The sequence below is a fragment of the Dufourea novaeangliae genome, unplaced genomic scaffold, assembly GCF_001272555.1.
Source record: "Dufourea novaeangliae isolate 0120121106 unplaced genomic scaffold, ASM127255v1 scaffold173, whole genome shotgun sequence".
Classification (NCBI taxonomy): domain Eukaryota; kingdom Metazoa; phylum Arthropoda; class Insecta; order Hymenoptera; family Halictidae; genus Dufourea; species Dufourea novaeangliae.
Window position 1 is genome coordinate 654,230 of NW_015374048.1, and position 18,587 is coordinate 672,816.

At 33.3% G+C, this 18,587-nt stretch overlaps 3 protein-coding genes across 3 annotated transcripts; 1 reads left to right on the forward strand and 2 right to left on the reverse strand.

Annotated features, from left to right (window-relative positions):
• Window positions 1-4,880: 4,880 nt before the first annotated feature.
• On the reverse strand, window positions 4,881-10,507 carry LOC107189831 (histone-lysine N-methyltransferase Suv4-20). The gene is made up of 9 exons (XM_015578502.1): window positions 10,249-10,507; window positions 9,072-9,305; window positions 8,831-8,996; window positions 8,573-8,743; window positions 8,374-8,502; window positions 8,091-8,280; window positions 7,602-8,013; window positions 5,742-7,523; window positions 4,881-5,365 (listed from the first exon to the last, which is right to left on the reverse strand). Exons 2-9 carry the CDS (start codon window positions 9,284-9,286, stop codon window positions 4,972-4,974), a joined length of 3,459 nt encoding a protein of 1,152 aa, XP_015433988.1. The 5' UTR covers window positions 9,287-9,305; window positions 10,249-10,507; the 3' UTR covers window positions 4,881-4,971.
• A 2,486-nt stretch (window positions 10,508-12,993) lies between these two features.
• Window positions 12,994-14,891, forward strand: LOC107189844 (mitochondrial ornithine transporter 1). Its single transcript, XM_015578516.1, has 6 exons — window positions 12,994-13,131; window positions 13,266-13,444; window positions 13,795-14,031; window positions 14,099-14,265; window positions 14,356-14,628; window positions 14,715-14,891. Exons 2-6 carry the CDS (start codon window positions 13,360-13,362, stop codon window positions 14,889-14,891), a joined length of 939 nt encoding a protein of 312 aa, XP_015434002.1. The 5' UTR covers window positions 12,994-13,131; window positions 13,266-13,359.
• Window positions 14,892-15,159: 268 nt separating this feature from the next.
• LOC107189809 (FAST kinase domain-containing protein 5) lies at window positions 15,160-17,481 on the reverse strand. Its single transcript, XM_015578475.1, has 7 exons — window positions 16,712-17,481; window positions 16,479-16,640; window positions 16,245-16,406; window positions 15,929-16,157; window positions 15,775-15,852; window positions 15,409-15,699; window positions 15,160-15,304 (listed from the first exon to the last, which is right to left on the reverse strand). Exons 1-7 carry the CDS (start codon window positions 17,479-17,481, stop codon window positions 15,200-15,202), a joined length of 1,797 nt encoding a protein of 598 aa, XP_015433961.1. The 3' UTR covers window positions 15,160-15,199.
• Window positions 17,482-18,587: the final 1,106 nt, after the last annotated feature.

An 18,587-nucleotide genomic window follows, 5' to 3' on the forward strand; every position in this document is an offset into this window, starting at 1 on the left:
GGATTTTAGTAGCGATAGCATTAGATAGTTAAGATTTAAATTATTTATAAGGTTTATTGTGAAAGGTGGGTAGATGTAGAACTTGTGATTCCATCGACCTGCCTTGGGCCTCCACTCGCAGCAACCTCCTCGTGGTGAGGCCTAGGCAATCGGTATTGTCATCGGTAAAACACTGTAAACTGAAGACAATATCGAGCTAATGGCTGCGAACTTCGAATCTATATCATACAACCACGTTCTATATTACATCGAACTAGGATTATTTTACAAATCGATATGAGATTCAAAGTGTAAAAATGTCTAGTACTCGGATCACTTTTCAAAACTCTTGCACATGCTCCAGGGGTTCCATGACCCCACGCTCTCACCACACGGGGTCTCTGGCGCCATCTACGGGGGCTCTAGAACCCCACGCTCTCACCACACAGGGTCTCTTGCGTATGCACCGGGGGTTCTGAGACCCCACGCTCTCACCACACGGGGTCTCGGTGTCATCTCTGGGGCCTCTATGACCCCACGCTATCACCACACGTGGTCTCCACTATGCTCCGGGGTTCTATGACCCCACGATTTCACCACACGAAGTCTCTGGCGTTTCCTGCGGGGTTCTGTGACCCCACGATCTCACCACACGGGGTCTTTTACCACATCGAACGCACAGTTTCATCTATTTAGAAGCATGTGACAATTTCAGAAAGAATTGCTATTTCTTAAAGGATTGCATTCAAATTATCAAATTACAAAACGGTTTCAGTTTGAGATGGCATGCAAAATCACTAACGGTGATTTATCACAGTGATCGCCGAATCACGATCACGGTCGTGATTTAACTTCATTTACGACCATGATTGCGATTTTTTTATCTTAAGTGAATTTGCTCACTGCGATCGTAAGCGATAAAAATCACCGTGATTGGGAACGAACGTGATGGAATCACGAGTGATTCACAAGTAGCAGTTCACGCCATCTCTAATTCTAACATGCAGCACGGCTACCAGATGTCTACTTAGTCAAATAATGCCGCGGGAAAAGAAAAGGAATAAGAAAGTGAATATTAACTTTTCGTACATCATACTGCTATATCAGAAGTATATTTAAAGTAATACCTTCTGATGTGCAAAACGATCAGTTACTTATATATTTGTACACGTACTGCAACACTTGCGTTACACATTTACAGGTTTTATTAACTCATGTAATTCAGACTGTTCGAAACAATAATGAATCCGTAGATATTATTGGGCTATGCAATTCATTTATTATTATACCTTAATTCGTAGAAAATAATAATGATAATATACAATTTCATGTTTTTGCCTTTTTTTTGATCAACAAACATAATACAATTACAGTACTGACAATAATACAGTTACAGTGTACGCCGAGACTGTAAGTTCATTAAATTATCGAAACCGAGTATTAAGGCATAATTCGTAATTAAAATTACCGTTCATATACGTAGGTTTCACTTACGACAACTATTGTAACATTGCACTTCGTATGCATGAACTTTGTGTTTATTAATTTAAAAATGACGAGCATTAAATTTAAAGAGGAAACTAACGATTTTATAATGGCAGTGAGAGGAAAGCTGCCCCATAACGGAAAGCAAAGGGTATCTTCGGGCTAAGCGAAAATAAAAATCACAATCTTACGTTGATGAGATGCGCGTGTATGCTCTTTCGGCGCGCGCCTGCCTGCCGCACGCACAAACACATTCACATACATACCAGGCACGTCATCACCACCACACAGCACACACACCTGAGCGCACGTACTCATGACACACTACGTAGAGATACATAACATGCCAGCGCGATGCAATACACACACAGAAACGTAAAAAGGTGACAGATTGAATGCACATTTCGATCGATGATCAATCGAAATCGTTCGCATCTTTTTCGCTAGCATATTTTAAAAAGCGCTAGCTTCGTCACGGACGAGCATTCGACTTTATCTTAGAGTCGCTCGTCAGCGTCATCTTTGACACGATAATTCTATCCTTCATCAAAATATACGCACGTAGTAAATAGTCATTGCTAAAATTTTGGCGAGAACGTTTTGTCGTAATTCGCAACGCATCGATATTCCATCAACTTTCCCGATAAAAGTTACACATTATTATTGTAAAATCGCTACGATTTTTTACCACACATACACGACAATGAAAATTTCAATCGAGCCGAATTTTCGATTGTTCTAGGGGACATGGAATCCAATCGAAATATTTCACAGAATGCTGGGAAACAAGTTTTGCTCTAATTCTTTTTTTTTTTTCATACAGATTTTGTTGTTTTAAAAATCTGGAAATACGCATTAGATTTGCTTGTCTCTCGTTTTAATAATTCGATCAATGCGAGTGATACTTGGACAACTCGCTAAAATCTTAGAGAATAAAACAGTGACTATAATGGCGCTACGTCAGAACGAGAATAGTTGAATCGAATAATACAATAGGTTCATCTTTATCACAATCTTTACAGAATGTTATAGATCGATTAACGGACATACTATCAAGGAAAATTACATCCTATTTTATATAATGATTAAGTTAAATTACAGAACGTCCTTAACGTTGTATAAATGCTCTATTGCACGGTGGAGGAATGATCGCCGTGGATTCATTTGATCATGTTTAAATTTTGAACTCGAGTTTATAAATATTAGTTGGCTTCCCTTAAAATATGTCAATCGACTGATCTAATACTGATTTTTCCGCCTGGTCCATCCTTTTTTTTTCTATCAACTTCTCGCAAAATTCTGATACTCTTTCGTTTGTTGCTGTAGTCATCGTCATCGTCGTCGTCGTCACGCGTACATCTTACTGATAAATATAGGATGAAAAAGAGAAAAAAATATACACATATATTTAATACAAATTTACAGCAGCCTGTGATACATTTACACTGCCGCGATTGCATTTCGCTAGATAAAAATTCAACATTAGTCATATGAAAGGAAATGTTACATTATGCGAACGAACGAAACATAAAACAACTTCAACATGTTAATCTCGTGGAACGTTATTGTATCCACGGCTAGATTCATCACGTTTAAAGTGTATGTCAAGCTCTATATATAATCTGGATTCGAATTGTAGTAATTGTTTATCAATATGAACCATAAGAAGTGTTTATATGTTAAGTAATAAAACTGTAATCTTATATATGATTTTTTGGTAAGTCAATAAACACATTATTTGAGGGTGATTCTTAGATTCTGAGATGAAATGCACTTCAAAAGACGACAAGTTGAAACTAGGGTTAGAAATATCATCGTATATGTGCCTCCTAAATGTTTTTTTTCTTCTCAATTGTATATCATTACATGTGTATAAAACGCGACGAATAGTACGAATACTTCCTGCAACGAAATAATTTTTCGTCGCATGTATTAATTCAATTGTGGCTCCAATGTACAAATCAAATGAATCATGTACAATAAATAATGGTATACTCCTATTACGATGTCCTAAAAATTAATGTAAAAGTTCACATTAAACGCGTGAAGGTTTGTAAAAGAAACGATCACTTTGTTGGAAAAGTATGAAAATTTAAAAAAATACAGCGTGTATGGCAATAGTTTTATACCCATCAAAAAGGAGTAAGAAAGAAAGAGAGAAAGAAAAATGATTCCGTACAAAATACTTCAATTGAAAAACGTTTCAGATCTAAATATTCGAACAATCACGCAACTCTTTTAACGGAGCTTTAAGCCTCAACAACTTAATTCGTTCCATAATCGAAACGACATCTTCCTACATACAAAGCAATGGTTTTAACATAAAGATTCCGTTCCTCGAATTCGACGTGAGAAACAATGTTAATGAGATGATTACTCGCTTCCTTTCGTTCTTCTTCTTTTTTTCGTTTCGTATTTGAACTAATTTCCTTTTAACTCTTGGCTCGCTAAACGAAATTCTCTTATTATTATTTCGTTACTATATCCGTAAACGGTGTATTCGGTACACAATGACGTTAATGTGCTACGCGCATATTTCCACGTTCATATGCATCGAGTCATTATAGTACATACAGAATACAGTAATGAATATTCACATATACGCACGTACGTGTGCGTATATCATGGATAAAATAGTACACGCATACCTACGCGCGTATATATACAAGCATATATATAATATATGTATGTGTATGTGTATATATATATATGTATATATACAAATAATAATATCTATTATTATACATAGTATAAGAGTATGGATTTTCCTCCTTTGCCCTCTTTATCTACTGAAACAGTGCTTAAATGTAACTGAATTCATCGGTGTTTCCCTTCCGAACTTTAAACAGCAGAAAGGGTATCATCGATATCTGAATTATTCGTTACCCTACATGCGTAAATTTTGCATACAATATAAATATTAGTAAGAAAATTCATTAACAAAATAAATTTATTAATGTCAAAGATAAAGTAATTTTGAAAGACCATGTTTTTAAGCCTGTCTCTTATATCAAAATCGTATGTACACAATAATTCATTTAAAAAAAAATAATTATCACGATTGGTAAAATAAAGTATTACTTTCATCGTGATCGAAAACAACGATGAACCAAAATTATTACACGTAATCCATTTCAGACTACTGTACTAAATTTTTAAACGAGCATTCACTGAATAAAAACCTAAAATAGACCAATGAATGTTATATTCTTCTCTTCAAGATTCGTCCAAACGTTATATTTTTTGGCTTTTTTTCTTTGCAAAACAAAAAAAAACTACATTAGGCCTTGAACTATTCGTTGCTAGAAGAATAAGAGGCAAGGAAAAATTGAGACGGTGAATTGTAACGCAAGAGAGAAAACATTCTAACCTTATCCTTAAAGATTCTAAAGATTCTCGCGATAACTCGTGTCGCTCTCAAGTCCTTTCTACTTCTGCAAAACCTCTAATAAGACCGAGTGTTCATAATTTGTTCTGAATGAAACCGAAAATTCCTATTTATAGCTGTTAAGAATGTGGAAAGTCAATGGTATGTGTTTCATTGCCAAAAATCAAGCGCAACCTTTTCATTGGCGGTGGTGGAGGATCGAGGTTCAAGTCACGTTTCTTGTGCCGTCTTTCACGGTCTCGGGTTTTGTGCTTTTTTTTACGCCTACTTCTTTCCACGCCCTCCACACGTAATACTTCATATTCAGGCTCGTAACTATCTTCACTGAGGCTCGTTCCTGACTCCACAATGTCTTCTAAAACCGGTGAACGTTTCATACGAAGAGTAAGCTTTAATCGACCGGTTCTTTCCGGCGTGGTTGGACAAACTTGACAATTTGAGTTACTCGTTTGCCACTGACATTCCGTCAAAGTGGTTGGCTTTTGTGCACTTTCGTTGTTATAAGTTGATAATCTGTAAACGATTATATTTTAAAACACAGTTTTATACAGGGTGTTCCGCAGTGAATGGTAGAGCCAATAAAGCCTTTATTTTTGTGGAACTTCACTCTCGCAAAAATCGGATTTCATTATTTGTGTGGTTACCGTGTATATCAGTATCGTCGAACTCGTGTGTTTATAGATTACTGATTATATTTATTTTTGTTCACGTTTATGAACGTTAACAATGGATAGTAAGATCAATAGAAAACACATCGCACAATGCGATCATCTGGTCTCTGTTTATTTTTGTTGACATGTAGAATTATGCTAAAGTATGAAATTCAATTATTTTTGAAATTCGACTCAGCGCGGAACACCATTTGCATTCCTGTCACAAACATATTTACCTTTTTAGACTCTCGCTATCGTTAGAATTTTCCCGCGATTGGTTACTGCCATCCGAATCTGTTAACTGATTTTGATTACAACTCGTAGGTGGCCATGGCTCCTGCGGAACTAATACTGGAGGCTCGGCTTTATTGCATTCGTCATTGTATTGCATTTCTTGTAAATGTGATGTAAGCACAGATGATGGGCGGCTTTCTTGTTTTGTTCTTCGCATAATCGATGGAATTCGAACATCCTCCAAATTGCTTTCTTTTTCACTAAATTCGTAAATATCACCTTGAATACCGGAATCATCATCCGCTACACTGATGTCAGCAGCCGCTAGTTTTTGTCGATCCCTTTTTTGATTTCTTGTTAAACGGCTTTTCGTTTTAACCAGATTGTTACGAGTCTTTGAAACGGACGCAATCGTATTGCCAGTTGTTTTATGCTCAACGACGGTCCCTAATTCTTCCTTTGGGCAGGAAGTAATTGATTTTTTATCGTTCAATAACTTTTTTCTGCTCTTGTGCGATCTGAACGTAACGTTCGATATTTCATTCTCTTGTAATGATTGCTTTAAAATAAAATTCTGACTAACTTCTGAAGTATTATTAGTGGTAACATCACTGTAATTGTTAGGTACAAGTACACCGCAGTCTTTATTACTTTCTTTACATGGTTGCACTCGAGAATCCGCATCCGTAATATATGTTTCAATAAGTTTCGGTTTTTCAACATTCATTATGTACATATTATTCTTAAGTAATAAATCATTCTGATGAGTGAGTACTGCACTGTGGCAGCCAAAAGTGTTTTCCATATTATTTTTTATTTTCAAATTATCATCAACAAAATTTCTTTCACTATGTTCATCCTTAGCAGAGAACTTCGTAGGATCCGGGACGAATGAATTAAATTTCTTTGCCTCATTTTCTACCAAACACTTGAATAACATAGCCGAACTTTTAGAATCACCGCTTTTATACTCTTTGACAGAGTTTTGCGTATCCAGCAATGCACAAACACTTCTCTTACTTTCAGTAAAATTAGAATGTTTTGGTGACTTTACGTGAATTGAAGACATTTGTTCTTCAACTTTGCAAAAGTCTTCCTTGCCCAAAGTTTCAAAATTTTCTTTTTTATGCTCATTCAAATTTTGCTGTTCCAAGTCGAAAAGTTTTTTGACACAATTGTTAGATTTTACTGCAGTCACAGACACATTCTTCTTCACATCCTCGGGATTGTCAATTGAGGACAGACCATAACGACAAATCCTTGATTGATGCTTTTCTTGCGGAATTAATTCTTTGTTACTAGCCTCGTCTAAATGATCTAAACGAGTGTCAGATATGGAACTTAGATGAATTGAATCACAGGTATTTGTACTATATTGATCTTTTCTAGAATCGGAAGCTTTAGCATTATCTACTGAATTAGAAGTAACTTCTATGTCACAGATTTCTTTTGCGTCTATTGACCTGCTATCCAATTCTCGATTATTTTTGACAAGTATAGGTGAACACTTTTTCTGTAGGTCAGAACAAATCGATTGTTCTATTACGTCATGATGTAAAGTTTGAACATGGCAAATATCGTGAATTTCTTGATCTATGCTGCTCTCAGAATGCAGCTTATGCAGTCTGGAATAGACGACTTCTTCAGCTAGTTCCACTCTATCTGAATCCTCTTTTCGATGAGTTATACCTTCTATTTCAATATTTTTTGGTATGGAACCATTCAACGGAGATCTAACTTTCTCAGAAACTCTGTTCTTTTTGGTTTCTGTTCTCCTATGAAGCCTGGACGTAAAAAATTAAAACGTAATTTCACGCTGCGTTTAAAATTCATATTTCATATTTTGAAGCATAAACTTTTACCTGGAGGCCCTAAGGGTTTGATTATTTTTGACATTGTTTTGATGGCCGTTGTTATTGTCAAATTTACTAAGTTGTTTATTCCGCAAATTTCTTGTCACAGAATTGGCAATCGCAGAAGGGTGAGGGCGCGACACTTGTAGCACGTTTTCTCCATTGTTTATGATAGGCTGCTGCTGAGTGATATCAGAAAACCGACATCCTTGTGCAATTAATAACTCTGCATCGTACTTTGTTAAACCCTTTCTCCGTAACTCCTTCATGCTCAAACTCTGTGGTGCTACTGCTGCATTACCGACAAGCACCGCATTTCTTTCTGTAAGCGCAGTGTCTGCTTGTTGTTTATTGCGATTTAATGGCTGTTGCCTATGTTTCGTACGATTAATACGATTGTCAGTTTCCCTTAAACGGTACCCTGTAATAATTTTAAGTTTATCAGCGATTGTAAATATAGGTCTCTGTGGCTGCAACATCATGTACTTTAACAAGTACCAGAGGAAAGTTCTTCTCCAGGTTTTTGATCTGCAAAAGCTCCAGTTCCCCTCCTTTCACAGGTTTCACATTCGCAGTAGCAGTTACCATCCCCGAAAAAATCTTCTCCATAGAAGCAAGTAATTTCTTCTCCCACTTCAATGTCACGAAGAACCTTAACACAAGCTGTATCTCTTCCCGTTGCTACAAACTTTATTTTGTACCGATTAAATAAAATGAATTGTTACTGTGAGTGTGTAATAATTATAATAAAAAGAGAAGCACATTAGATGTACTTATTCACCTTGCAGTTAGCTCTACAATCATGATTAATGTATGCTGCTGGACCTAGCCATAGTTGCGCACAATTCTTCCGACAGCTAAACATTACAGAGAAATCATTCTTTCCAGGATGTAATAATGCTGCTTCTTCCTAAAATGTTATTTCGAATGTAAAACATTCGTACGTTTCCCCGTTTTGCTACTGTCGACAGTAAACAAACCTTTTCACTAAGTTCTGCAATACAACCAACAAGACAAGATATTTTGTCATGCTTCAACCATTTCCGAGTTGCACAAATTTTGGCACCTTTTTGACCCTCTAAAGAATATCTATAGCAAGGTTCTATTGCAAACCCGGAATCCTTGTCAAAAACTCGTAAGTATCGGTAAATCTATATCAAAAAAGGAAGAAAACAATTGAAACAGGTGAAAGTATGAAAACTGTACTAAACATATTTTCTTTAGCAAGCACAGCTCACATGTTTCTCCAAGTTTATCTGTTGTTGTTTAGATTTTGTGTGTGGAAGTCGTGCACCCCAATCACCACCCATCAACTTTTTATAGGTTTTTTCATAATTTTGCGTCTGAATAAATTCACAAATAATTTTTCGTAGTTCTTCTTTATTTGCTTTCAATGGCCTGTACCTTTGCAATTAAATAAAGATTTTTATATATAATACCATTACTCTGTGAACTTGCTTGACTGTTAAAGATATTTACCTAATATTCATTTTATGGGTTGTAAATCCTAAATAAGGATCTAGCACGAGAGAAGTAGCTAGGTCATCGTTGTCAGAAAGTTCCTTGGGTGTCATGCCACCGCAACTACCAACATTGTTAGGTTGCATTTTTGCACCCACTGACCCACCTAATCTTCGCTCCTGCTTCCGTACTATAGCTGCTGAGCTTTGAATGGATAAGCAGTCCACCACCATTCTGCAATCCGTACTGTTACTGGAGAAGAAAAATACCAAATTAATCGAAAAATATCTGCAACAATTGAATAGCTAACAATAAGATTGATTATTGACACTATACTGTAATATGTACAGCATACTCTTCTTATAGTTGTCATTGATTTACTTTCTTATACTTTAAAAAATAATATAACTTATATTTCTTCATAGAAATTGAACTATACAATTACTTTTTAATATCATACATAACCAATTTAATAGCTCCCATATCTCTTATTAAGAAATAAAACAATAATCCGTTATTTAAGACAAGATGATTGATCCTAAGTAATTAATATTAATTAAATAATGAAACATTATACTATGTAAAGTATACAAATGGAGAATTATCTTTTATGCATACTACAAATTGTTATTTACAATTACTAGTTTATATTTGAACTCAGTGTGTACATTTTCAATATGAAACAAATGTAAGTATGACAAATCATGTAAGAATCATTGAAACAAGATACATAAACTGATGGAAAGGAAACTAAAAATTGTTTTAAAATAATGCATCAAATTCAACTATGATATATTTCGAAGATAGACAAGACGAGAATAAAGGTATTAAATGTTACATTAAAGAGAGAAAAGTAACAGAAAAAGTGTATTCTCAGCCGAAGAATGCACTACTAAAAGTTTCGAGATACTGACGTATCAATCGTATCGGTAAATTATTTCGTAAGCCAACACAAAACTGAATGATTGAGATTGGAACACGAACAGCATAAAAAAAGTACTTGATCGTTGTTAAGTGTTATTTCATCAATATAACAGGAATATCTGGAGATCATGCTCCGAACTCTAATGGCGCAGAGGAGCCAGAGCGCTCCTAGAGGCACGCTGCGTTCCAATTTATTCGAAGAATTTCCCTTCTTCTTAATGAACTCAAGAATGATCAAGCAGTTTGATATCCACCCTAACAGTACACTTACCTTAAAGAAGCTCTCCTGACAACAGAAATCACGCATTTTGCTAACAATCTTTGACTTTTTTGGAATAAGATGAAGACGCGTTCGAATCTATCATGGCAGTTCTACTATAGGCACACACACTTTCCCTATTTTAGTACGGCAAAGACACCGACCATTGTGTCGAACCACAGTGATTTCCTTGTGACTCGGACGAAACTCAATACTCGTCTCGCCAAAACAAATTAAGAAACAATAACCATTTAATCTAGAACGTAACCGAGAAAATCCATGTTTTGGAACTACAGAATGTCGCGTACGTCATACATATATGTCTTGAACACATCGGTCTATCTAGTAACATTTGTGATTTACTAAATTATCTAAATTAATCGAAAGCTTTCCCGATTGCAATTAAATTCAAGAGACTTATAAGTAGCTTATTGGAAAGTAATATTAGTCTAAGATGCAGTTCTGGGTGGATGATCGGTGCACCACATATTTTCAGTGAAAATTTCTTTCTGTCCTTTATAATAGTCAAACTGAAGTTGTCAAGATGTGTTAATTTAGTAACGTGAAATTTAAAAGCTGTAACACTGCGTTTCCATGACGACCGTTTGAGTTGGTTAGTTACTCCACATTATCTTGTAACAATAACGTTTAAATTATTTGTGTAAGCGTGTTGTTACGCGGACTTTGTATCAGTTACTTGTACATGTTCATATTGTACTGTTTACTTAAGTAGAATAATTGTGTGTTTTGTTTTTAATAAATTCTATAGAAAAACAGTAAACCCGTGTGTTTCTTTGACATATGTACGTGGTGGTTGGAAACTGACAGACATTTAAACGGGCATTGTTTTGAATAAAAGTCGATAAAATCGGTTTGCAACACATATCGCGTGAATAGGCTCACTTTAAAAACTGATCAAGTAACAAAATATAACGCAATAATCACAGTAAACTAGAAGTTTAGCATTCTTAGAGTTCATAATCTTCAGGATCAAATGGATGGTGAATGCTTTTTTTCAGTTCTCTTTCTATCCAAAACCTCTGAAGCAAGAATTTTAACGTCATAATTACAATAATTGAATAACAATTTTAAACTTTAATTAAACCTGATATAAAATATGAATTTTAATATTAACTGAACTAATCAAATGATCGTTATCATTGAATTCAAGAGATTGAAATAAGAATACTATTGTTTTATACTAGGAAATGTCGATTTGTTAAGAATGATTTATAGATACATACATATATAACAGATACATCTATACCAGCTGATACCAAAGATGACCCCAGTAACATAAATGTTTTCAATAATATTTCTCAAGTAACTTAATACTTCTAGAAACTAGAAGAGACAAAAGAACATAAATAATACATGTATAGTCTCACTTGTTTCCTTAATAACTTATAAATAACATAAAGGTAAAAGACTTAATTTTCTATTTTATTTTATAAAAATTACACATTTTGTTCAAAATTATAAAATGTCTAGATAAGGTACAGTTATAAACAAAATATGGCAAAATCTGTTTGCAACATGTGTCAAATTAAGAGCCTTGTTTTAAAAAATTACAAACATTTCATTGGGAAGCAGATAGTATATTGAATGTAAGCACAAATTTTGATCAAGATAAGGTACAGTTATAAACAAAATATGGCAAAATCTGTTTGCAACATGTGTCAAATTAAGAGCCTTGTTTTAAAAAATTACAAACATTTCATTGGGAAGCAGATAGTATAATGAATGTAAGCACAAATTTTGTTATATTAATCCATGCAACCTGAGTGGTTCTAATAAAATAAGAAGGCTGTTCATATTGCTTTATACCACTACAAGTTTGTGTTAAAAAAAAAACCCACATATAGCAAATATCTTTATTAAGAAACCATTCTTTTATTAAATATGCTGAGTGTATCATAGCAGTATCCTGTTCAAGAAATCTAATCTTATGACCTTATAGCTTGTTCAGCCTTTCCCGAATACATTCTCAAAAATATTCATATTCACTTAATTCTGTTTCTACATGATAAGTACTTTCTTGAAAGTACCTCGCAAAAAAAAGGACATTTTTTCTTAGAATTAAATTTAAGAGTTGATTTTTAAGAAGCTAATATTTTATCTGTATGAGATCGAAATAAATTGTTTAAAAATTTTTTATGAAAAAGGGATTTTGATTTTTTCCCACACTGAATTAAGTCAGAATAGTGTAAAAATAGAATTGAATGTATTAATAGCGTTTCATAATTGCTGCATAAATTAATTTAGATTAAGAAATTGCACCACAAACTATTTAGGATTGCACTCCTTGTCATAACTGTATCAGCAGTTGGGTGATGATAAAGAATTCGTTCATTTTTTGCAGATTGTGATATATAATTTGCATACCCAACAGGACTGTCTAAATAAAATAATTTTTCATCTAAAAAAGTTACATAAACCACTGATCTATCTAATTCATGTGCATATCCAAGTTAACGTATTTTATCTGATTTTTATTCCAGTAATATATACTTTATCATCAATTGATTATTATCTGCTTTGCCGATTAGATTCTAATATTATGTACGCTGATATACGGTCAATTTTGTTATAAATATTTTTTAAAGAATTTCGACAGAAAAATTTGCCTTCGATATGCAAAATTTCAAAAACAGATCACAAAAAAATAACATAAACATCGTTATTATTCTGGCAGTAACTTCTCAGCAAGAGCGTCAAAAAATTGAAAAATTACCTTTCTTCACGAGTATGTGAATTATGATTTCAACATTAATCGCTACCTATCTATTTAATATTTGAATTGTTACCAATCAATGAATAATTTCTCGCTTTGTCAATCCACTGACGAAATATTCTCGTTTGTGATTAATCGCATAAGTATGTGTGCAAACGCGGGTAGGTATTATGAACGAGATATCTGTAAATGTGTGCCGTGAATATCATTGTGTCAATAAAAGATTTATGAAAGTGAAGATTCAGAATTCCTACGAGTTTGTAATCGACAAATGAATTTTTTTCTTATCAAACAGAGACCAGTAGATGGGACACAATTACAGCGAAACCACGTGCTAACCTATTGTTCTACTTAAGAGTTAAAGATCATTTGTTAATAGAAAAATAACAATGACGTTCGAGTTCAATGAAAAAGGAAATGAGCATTTAAATAACATGAAAGACGGTTTTATTGATTTCGTTGCTGGATCAGTTGGTAATGACATCCCTTAACATGTTTGAATCTATTAGATTTCTTGGTTTGTAAACACTGTGAAAGACAATATTCAAATGATGTAACTGGTAAATTAAAATTACTTTTACTATTATATTGCAAATTTACATTCAGCTTTACTTCCAATGCATATGACATATTTTCTTTGGAATATATTTTTACAATAATGTTTCTATAGCTCATTTTTGATACTGTTATATTAAAATTTTCATATGACAAAGAAAGAAAATTACGAGACAACTCTATAACATATTGTGTTAACAGATTGTTTATACTTAAGAAGCTACTAGAGTATTATGTTTATAAGCTTTTATTTTATATACTATTTTAAGGCGGGATGGCACTTGTATACGTTGGGCAACCATTAGATACTGTTAAGGTAAAGATGCAAACATTTCCTACCATGTACAAAGGAATGGTAAATTGCTTTTTGAAAACGTTAAAAACGGATGGAATAATACGTGGTTTGTACGCAGGAACTATGCCTGCAGTGGTTGCTAATGTTGCAGAAAATTCAGTTCTATTTGCAGCATACGGGGGATGTCAAAAAGTTATTTCTAACATATTAGGTATTATAACTATCTTAACACACATTAAATTTCAATTTATAGTTTGAAGAAGAATAATTGTGCATAGGTGTCAAAAAGGTAGAGGATCTAACTTCCATTCAAAATGCTTGTGCTGGATTTTTTGCTGCGTTCTTTTCTTCCTTAACACTGTGCCCAACAGAGTTAATAAAATGTAAATTACAAGCAATGAGAGAAGTCCAAAGTGAAATGACACAGGCAGTAACTTCAGTTAGGGTAATTTAAAGAAAATAAAAATAAAAATTACACATATGAAATAACATGATTAATAACTACAATGGTTATTTGCCATTGCTTATTCTTTAGAAGCAAATTGGTCCTTGGAAACTGACAAACCAAATTCTAAAGGAGCAAGGAATAAAAGGTCTATTTAATGGTTTATCTTCAACCATAGCACGCGAGATGCCCGGGTATTTCTTTTTTTTTGGGGGTTATGAGATTACAAGAGAACTTCTCGCACAACCGAATCAACATCGAGACGATATCGGCTGGCAGAAAACTATGATAGCTGGTGCTGTCGGTGGTACCATATTATGGCTGGTTATATTTCCAGCGGACGTAGTTAAAAGTAGAATACAGGTTAACTATATATATTTACCCATTCACGTATCGGTATATACGAAATTAAAAGTCATTTGAAATTTAATTTGTAATTATACTTCAAGGTAAAAAATTTAAAAACGCCAGCACTAGTAGTCCTGAAAGATATTGTGAGGAACGAAGGTGTTGGCTCCTTATACAATGGCTTGAAACCGACACTTATAAGAACAATACCAGCGACGGCTACATTATTTGTAACATACGAATATACCAAAAAATGTATGCACAGCTTGCTGGACTAGTATTGACAGTAGGATCTATATATGTACATTATATTGTATGTAAGTAGAATCATTGCACGAACAACTTATATTTCCACATTGATGTAAATATCTCAACATATAAATTTGTTCAGTATTCAAGAACAATTTATATAAATAGCAATATATATTCTATGAAACTTTTTCTTTATAACTCTAATATAAAAATTTTATTTTTAAAATTAGCTATTACACCTTAACAACTGTTAAGTATATTAATGTTGTAACATTATATACGTACTTGCCTCTTTATACAATTTTATATATTTGCACTTTCTCTTTCAGACAATTTATCCTTCCAAAAAATCATCGCCATGTTCTTGGAAAATTTTATGTTCCAAATAAGAGCATTTTTCATGTTCACTAGTTAAAGTTTTGAACTCTTTTTCAGGAAGCTGCAAGAATATGAATGAGATTACCCATGGTGTATATGGATGTAGGAAACTGTTGTATTAGTATCTTAATTATTATTAATCATGCGAAGTCCAAAACATATTACTGCAATTGGTGTATATCCAATAGCCTTGAGGTGTCTAAACTTTTGATACATGGATCCTATGTAACCATTCTGTCCTAATACTTCACATTTACTACTTAACAAGAATAATATTTTCCACTTTATATTTTGTAAATCATCTGTATCTACTCTTTTAATTGTTCCATTTGGCATATCTGATAGAATAGGCTTAACTGGGACCAGTTTATTGTCTTTATCGAAACAAATTATAATTTCAGGAGAATAATAATGAGGTAGTATGTGACTAGTATGCACGTCTATTTTCAATTTTTCCTGTTGTAATAAATTCAAACTATTAATTATCTTCGTCATTTGTAATATTTCTTTTATATGCTTTTGTAAATGTACCTTGCACAGAAATATAACTTCAGTTCGAAATTTTACAGAAATGTGTCTCTCGGATATATCGATTCTATTGCAATATTTCTGTAACAGTAGGAAAGTATTTAACTACCTGAATACTTCATTTAAATTATTCATGTTAAATAATATCAAATAATACCTTTATTAAACAATTATATATGTTATCATTTAATTGTGGACCTTTATAGTTTGGCAATTCTATTTTAATAGAACAGCAAAGAATTAATAGTTCATTTGTTAAGTTTCTTATATTGTTGCAGTATATGCTATGTACCAACTGTGGATTCAATACATATTCACTTAATTCTTCTGAATATATATTTTTATTTGCTAAAAACACTAAAATACGAATAAGCGTTTTTGGGAAGCTGGAAAATGTGTAAGATAAATTTTAAAACTTTATGAATTAATGATGTATATACATTCAACATTATGTGTATTTAATAAGAACTTACTATTGAATTTCCTGTGAATATGTTGTATTATACGTTAATGCTATTGGCTTAAATAATTCATGACATACATCATGATACTTTCTATATGGAGTGACTGTACAAAGAGCATAAATAATCCTTTCAATATCTTTCAATCTTGCTGCATCATAATCCTGTTGTATCCTAGATTAAGTATGAATATTATTATTTTTAAAACTAAATGTGTTAGTACTATTTTCTTCTGACAGCAAGTACCTCGTAATAATATTATCCATTAAAATTTCATCATATACACGTAGAGACCCCATTGCATGTGAAATATGTGTTACAGCATATAACTGCAGGTTTGGTATTTGTGGACGTAAAGATACTAGTAATTCTTGAAATAAGGGTACAATATGACAGTAATCACTGTATCTGCAAACACATATGTTTGTCAAATGATAATGTAAGAAACATTTATTCATAAATGGAATTATTTCTTCTACCGAATTAATTTCATAATGGCTCCTATGCTGATACTACTTATAGAATTAATGTTGGTTTCAAGTTTTTTCATTATGTTTGTCATTAATGATTTATTCTGAAGTCTTCTTTGTGACATAAAGAAGCCTCTAGATGCAATACCAATTTCATCTACAGTAATCTCAGATATGTGTTCATCCAAGCAGCATTCAATTTCAAACATTTGTATATCCGGAACACGACACATGCCTAAGTAAAATAAATATTGAACAATATTGGGGCCTGAAAATTTTTGAGTCTTTGAACCCAACTTTCTGAGTGCACGCCACACATAATCACAGTTATATTCCTGAAGTTGATAAAATGCATCAAGTGTTAAAAACATTTGTGGCGTATTAAAACAGAAAAATCGTTTTAAACATTCCACACTCAATTGTTTTATAAGTCTGTCATAAGGTTTTGTATTATTTAACTTATTTTTCACAATAATCAGATATTGCATTAGTTTTTGGATGTGCTTATCGTCAAGTGAAGAGAGCTTATTGCTAAGGTTAAATACAATATCAGAAGGTATTTCAACATCTGGATCTGAACCATGTAGATAATAACATGCTATTTTTTTTATAGCATTGTAACAGGAAAGTGCAGTTTCTGATTTCCAATCCACGTTAATTAAGTTCTCTATTTCTGCTGTGGCAACAATGGCGTATGCTTTAATAGATGGTAAAATAGTATTATTGTATTGCATGGAATTTTTCATCATGCAATGCATGACTTCATGCTCTTTAATCATTTTTGGCCTAGTATAACTATCTGCTGGTTCGATTTCGTTTATTGCCGTATTTGTACATTTTCGGTACTGAAGAAAATGTTTATACTTTTCTGGAAATCTTTGAAATGTAATAAATGTTCTGTTTCGTATATTACTGGCACACGCTATGCGGTTGGATTGTTTATATAACCTTAAAACTAATAATGTCTTAAGGTTCCTGCATGTGGAATTCAAAATTGTTTTCGTGAAAACCATTATTATGTTACTTTATAGAAACGGTATTGTTTTCTTAGTACACATTTAAAAAATTTGTTTTATTTACTCAATGAAATTGAAGTACGCGTTATGTTTTGATCTCTGTCAACCATTCGGCACAATATAATTACATATTTTGAACTATTTATATACCCCACTAAACTGTATATATAGGTACGGGATGGTCACTTCTAGAGACACTACTTATAATGGCTCTACTAAAAACTCTCTATAGGCACTTCTAAGCTGTTCTAAGCCATAGACATATACAGGGTGTAACAAAAGTGTTGTACGGTGTTGTAGATCTCTGAAATGGGTCACTCGTAAGGTGATTTGGAATACATTTTTCCTTAGATAAAAAGTTCTCCGAGGCTTTGTTAACGAGATATTAACGAAAAACTCCGATCAATCAGATTAAGTCTCCCGACTAATCTCCCGCGGTAATGTTGGCTACGCGCTGCGCTTTACTACGAACAAGCAAGTTGGCATGACTCGAAGGAAACTGTGTAAGTAGATAGCAAATGAGAAGTTCAATTTTATTTGTTACGTCTTTTTCATTTACTATTCTATATACACAGTTTCCTTCGATTCATGCCGACTTGCTTGTTCGTCGTAGAAGCGCAGCGCATAGCCAACGCTACCGAGGGAGTTTTTCTTTAATATCACGTAAACAAAGCGTTGGAAAACTTTCTCGCTAAGGAAAAAATGATTTCGAAACACCTCAGGAATTACAAACGATGGTGTACTTCAATAATACACTTCGTCACGAGCTCTCTATAATATATTATTATCATTACAATGATGCGAGTTGTGGAAATTGTCGCCTGTAAAAAATCTTCTCTTTTTATGTCAAGTTGCTCAAAATGTGATGC

Excerpts from the sequence above, each read along its gene's own strand:
- LOC107189844 (XM_015578516.1), top strand. The coding sequence starts at position 13,360 with ATGACGTTCGAGTTCAATGAAAAAGGAAATGAGCATTTAAATAACATG. Across the intron at positions 14,266-14,355 it reads AGGCAGTAACTTCAGTTAGG|AAGCAAATTGGTCCTTGGAA; the intron begins GTAATTTAAAGA and ends CTTATTCTTTAG. Across the intron at positions 14,629-14,714 it reads TAGTTAAAAGTAGAATACAG|GTAAAAAATTTAAAAACGCC; the intron begins GTTAACTATATA and ends TTATACTTCAAG.
- LOC107189809 (XM_015578475.1), bottom strand. The coding sequence starts at position 17,481 with ATGATTAAAGAGCATGAAGTCATGCATTGCATGATGAAAAATTCCATG. Across the intron at positions 15,853-15,928 it reads TATATAATTGTTTAATAAAG|AAATATTGCAATAGAATCGA; the intron begins GTATTATTTGAT and ends CTACTGTTACAG. Across the intron at positions 15,305-15,408 it reads TTGGATATACACCAATTGCA|CTTCCTGAAAAAGAGTTCAA; the intron begins GTAATATGTTTT and ends ATATTCTTGCAG.
- LOC107189831 (XM_015578502.1), bottom strand. The coding sequence starts at position 9,286 with ATGGTGGTGGACTGCTTATCCATTCAAAGCTCAGCAGCTATAGTACGG. Across the intron at positions 8,997-9,071 it reads ACCCATAAAATGAATATTAG|GTACAGGCCATTGAAAGCAA; the intron begins GTAAATATCTTT and ends TTAATTGCAAAG. Across the intron at positions 8,014-8,090 it reads TGGAGAAGAACTTTCCTCTG|GGTACCGTTTAAGGGAAACT; the intron begins GTACTTGTTAAA and ends AAATTATTACAG.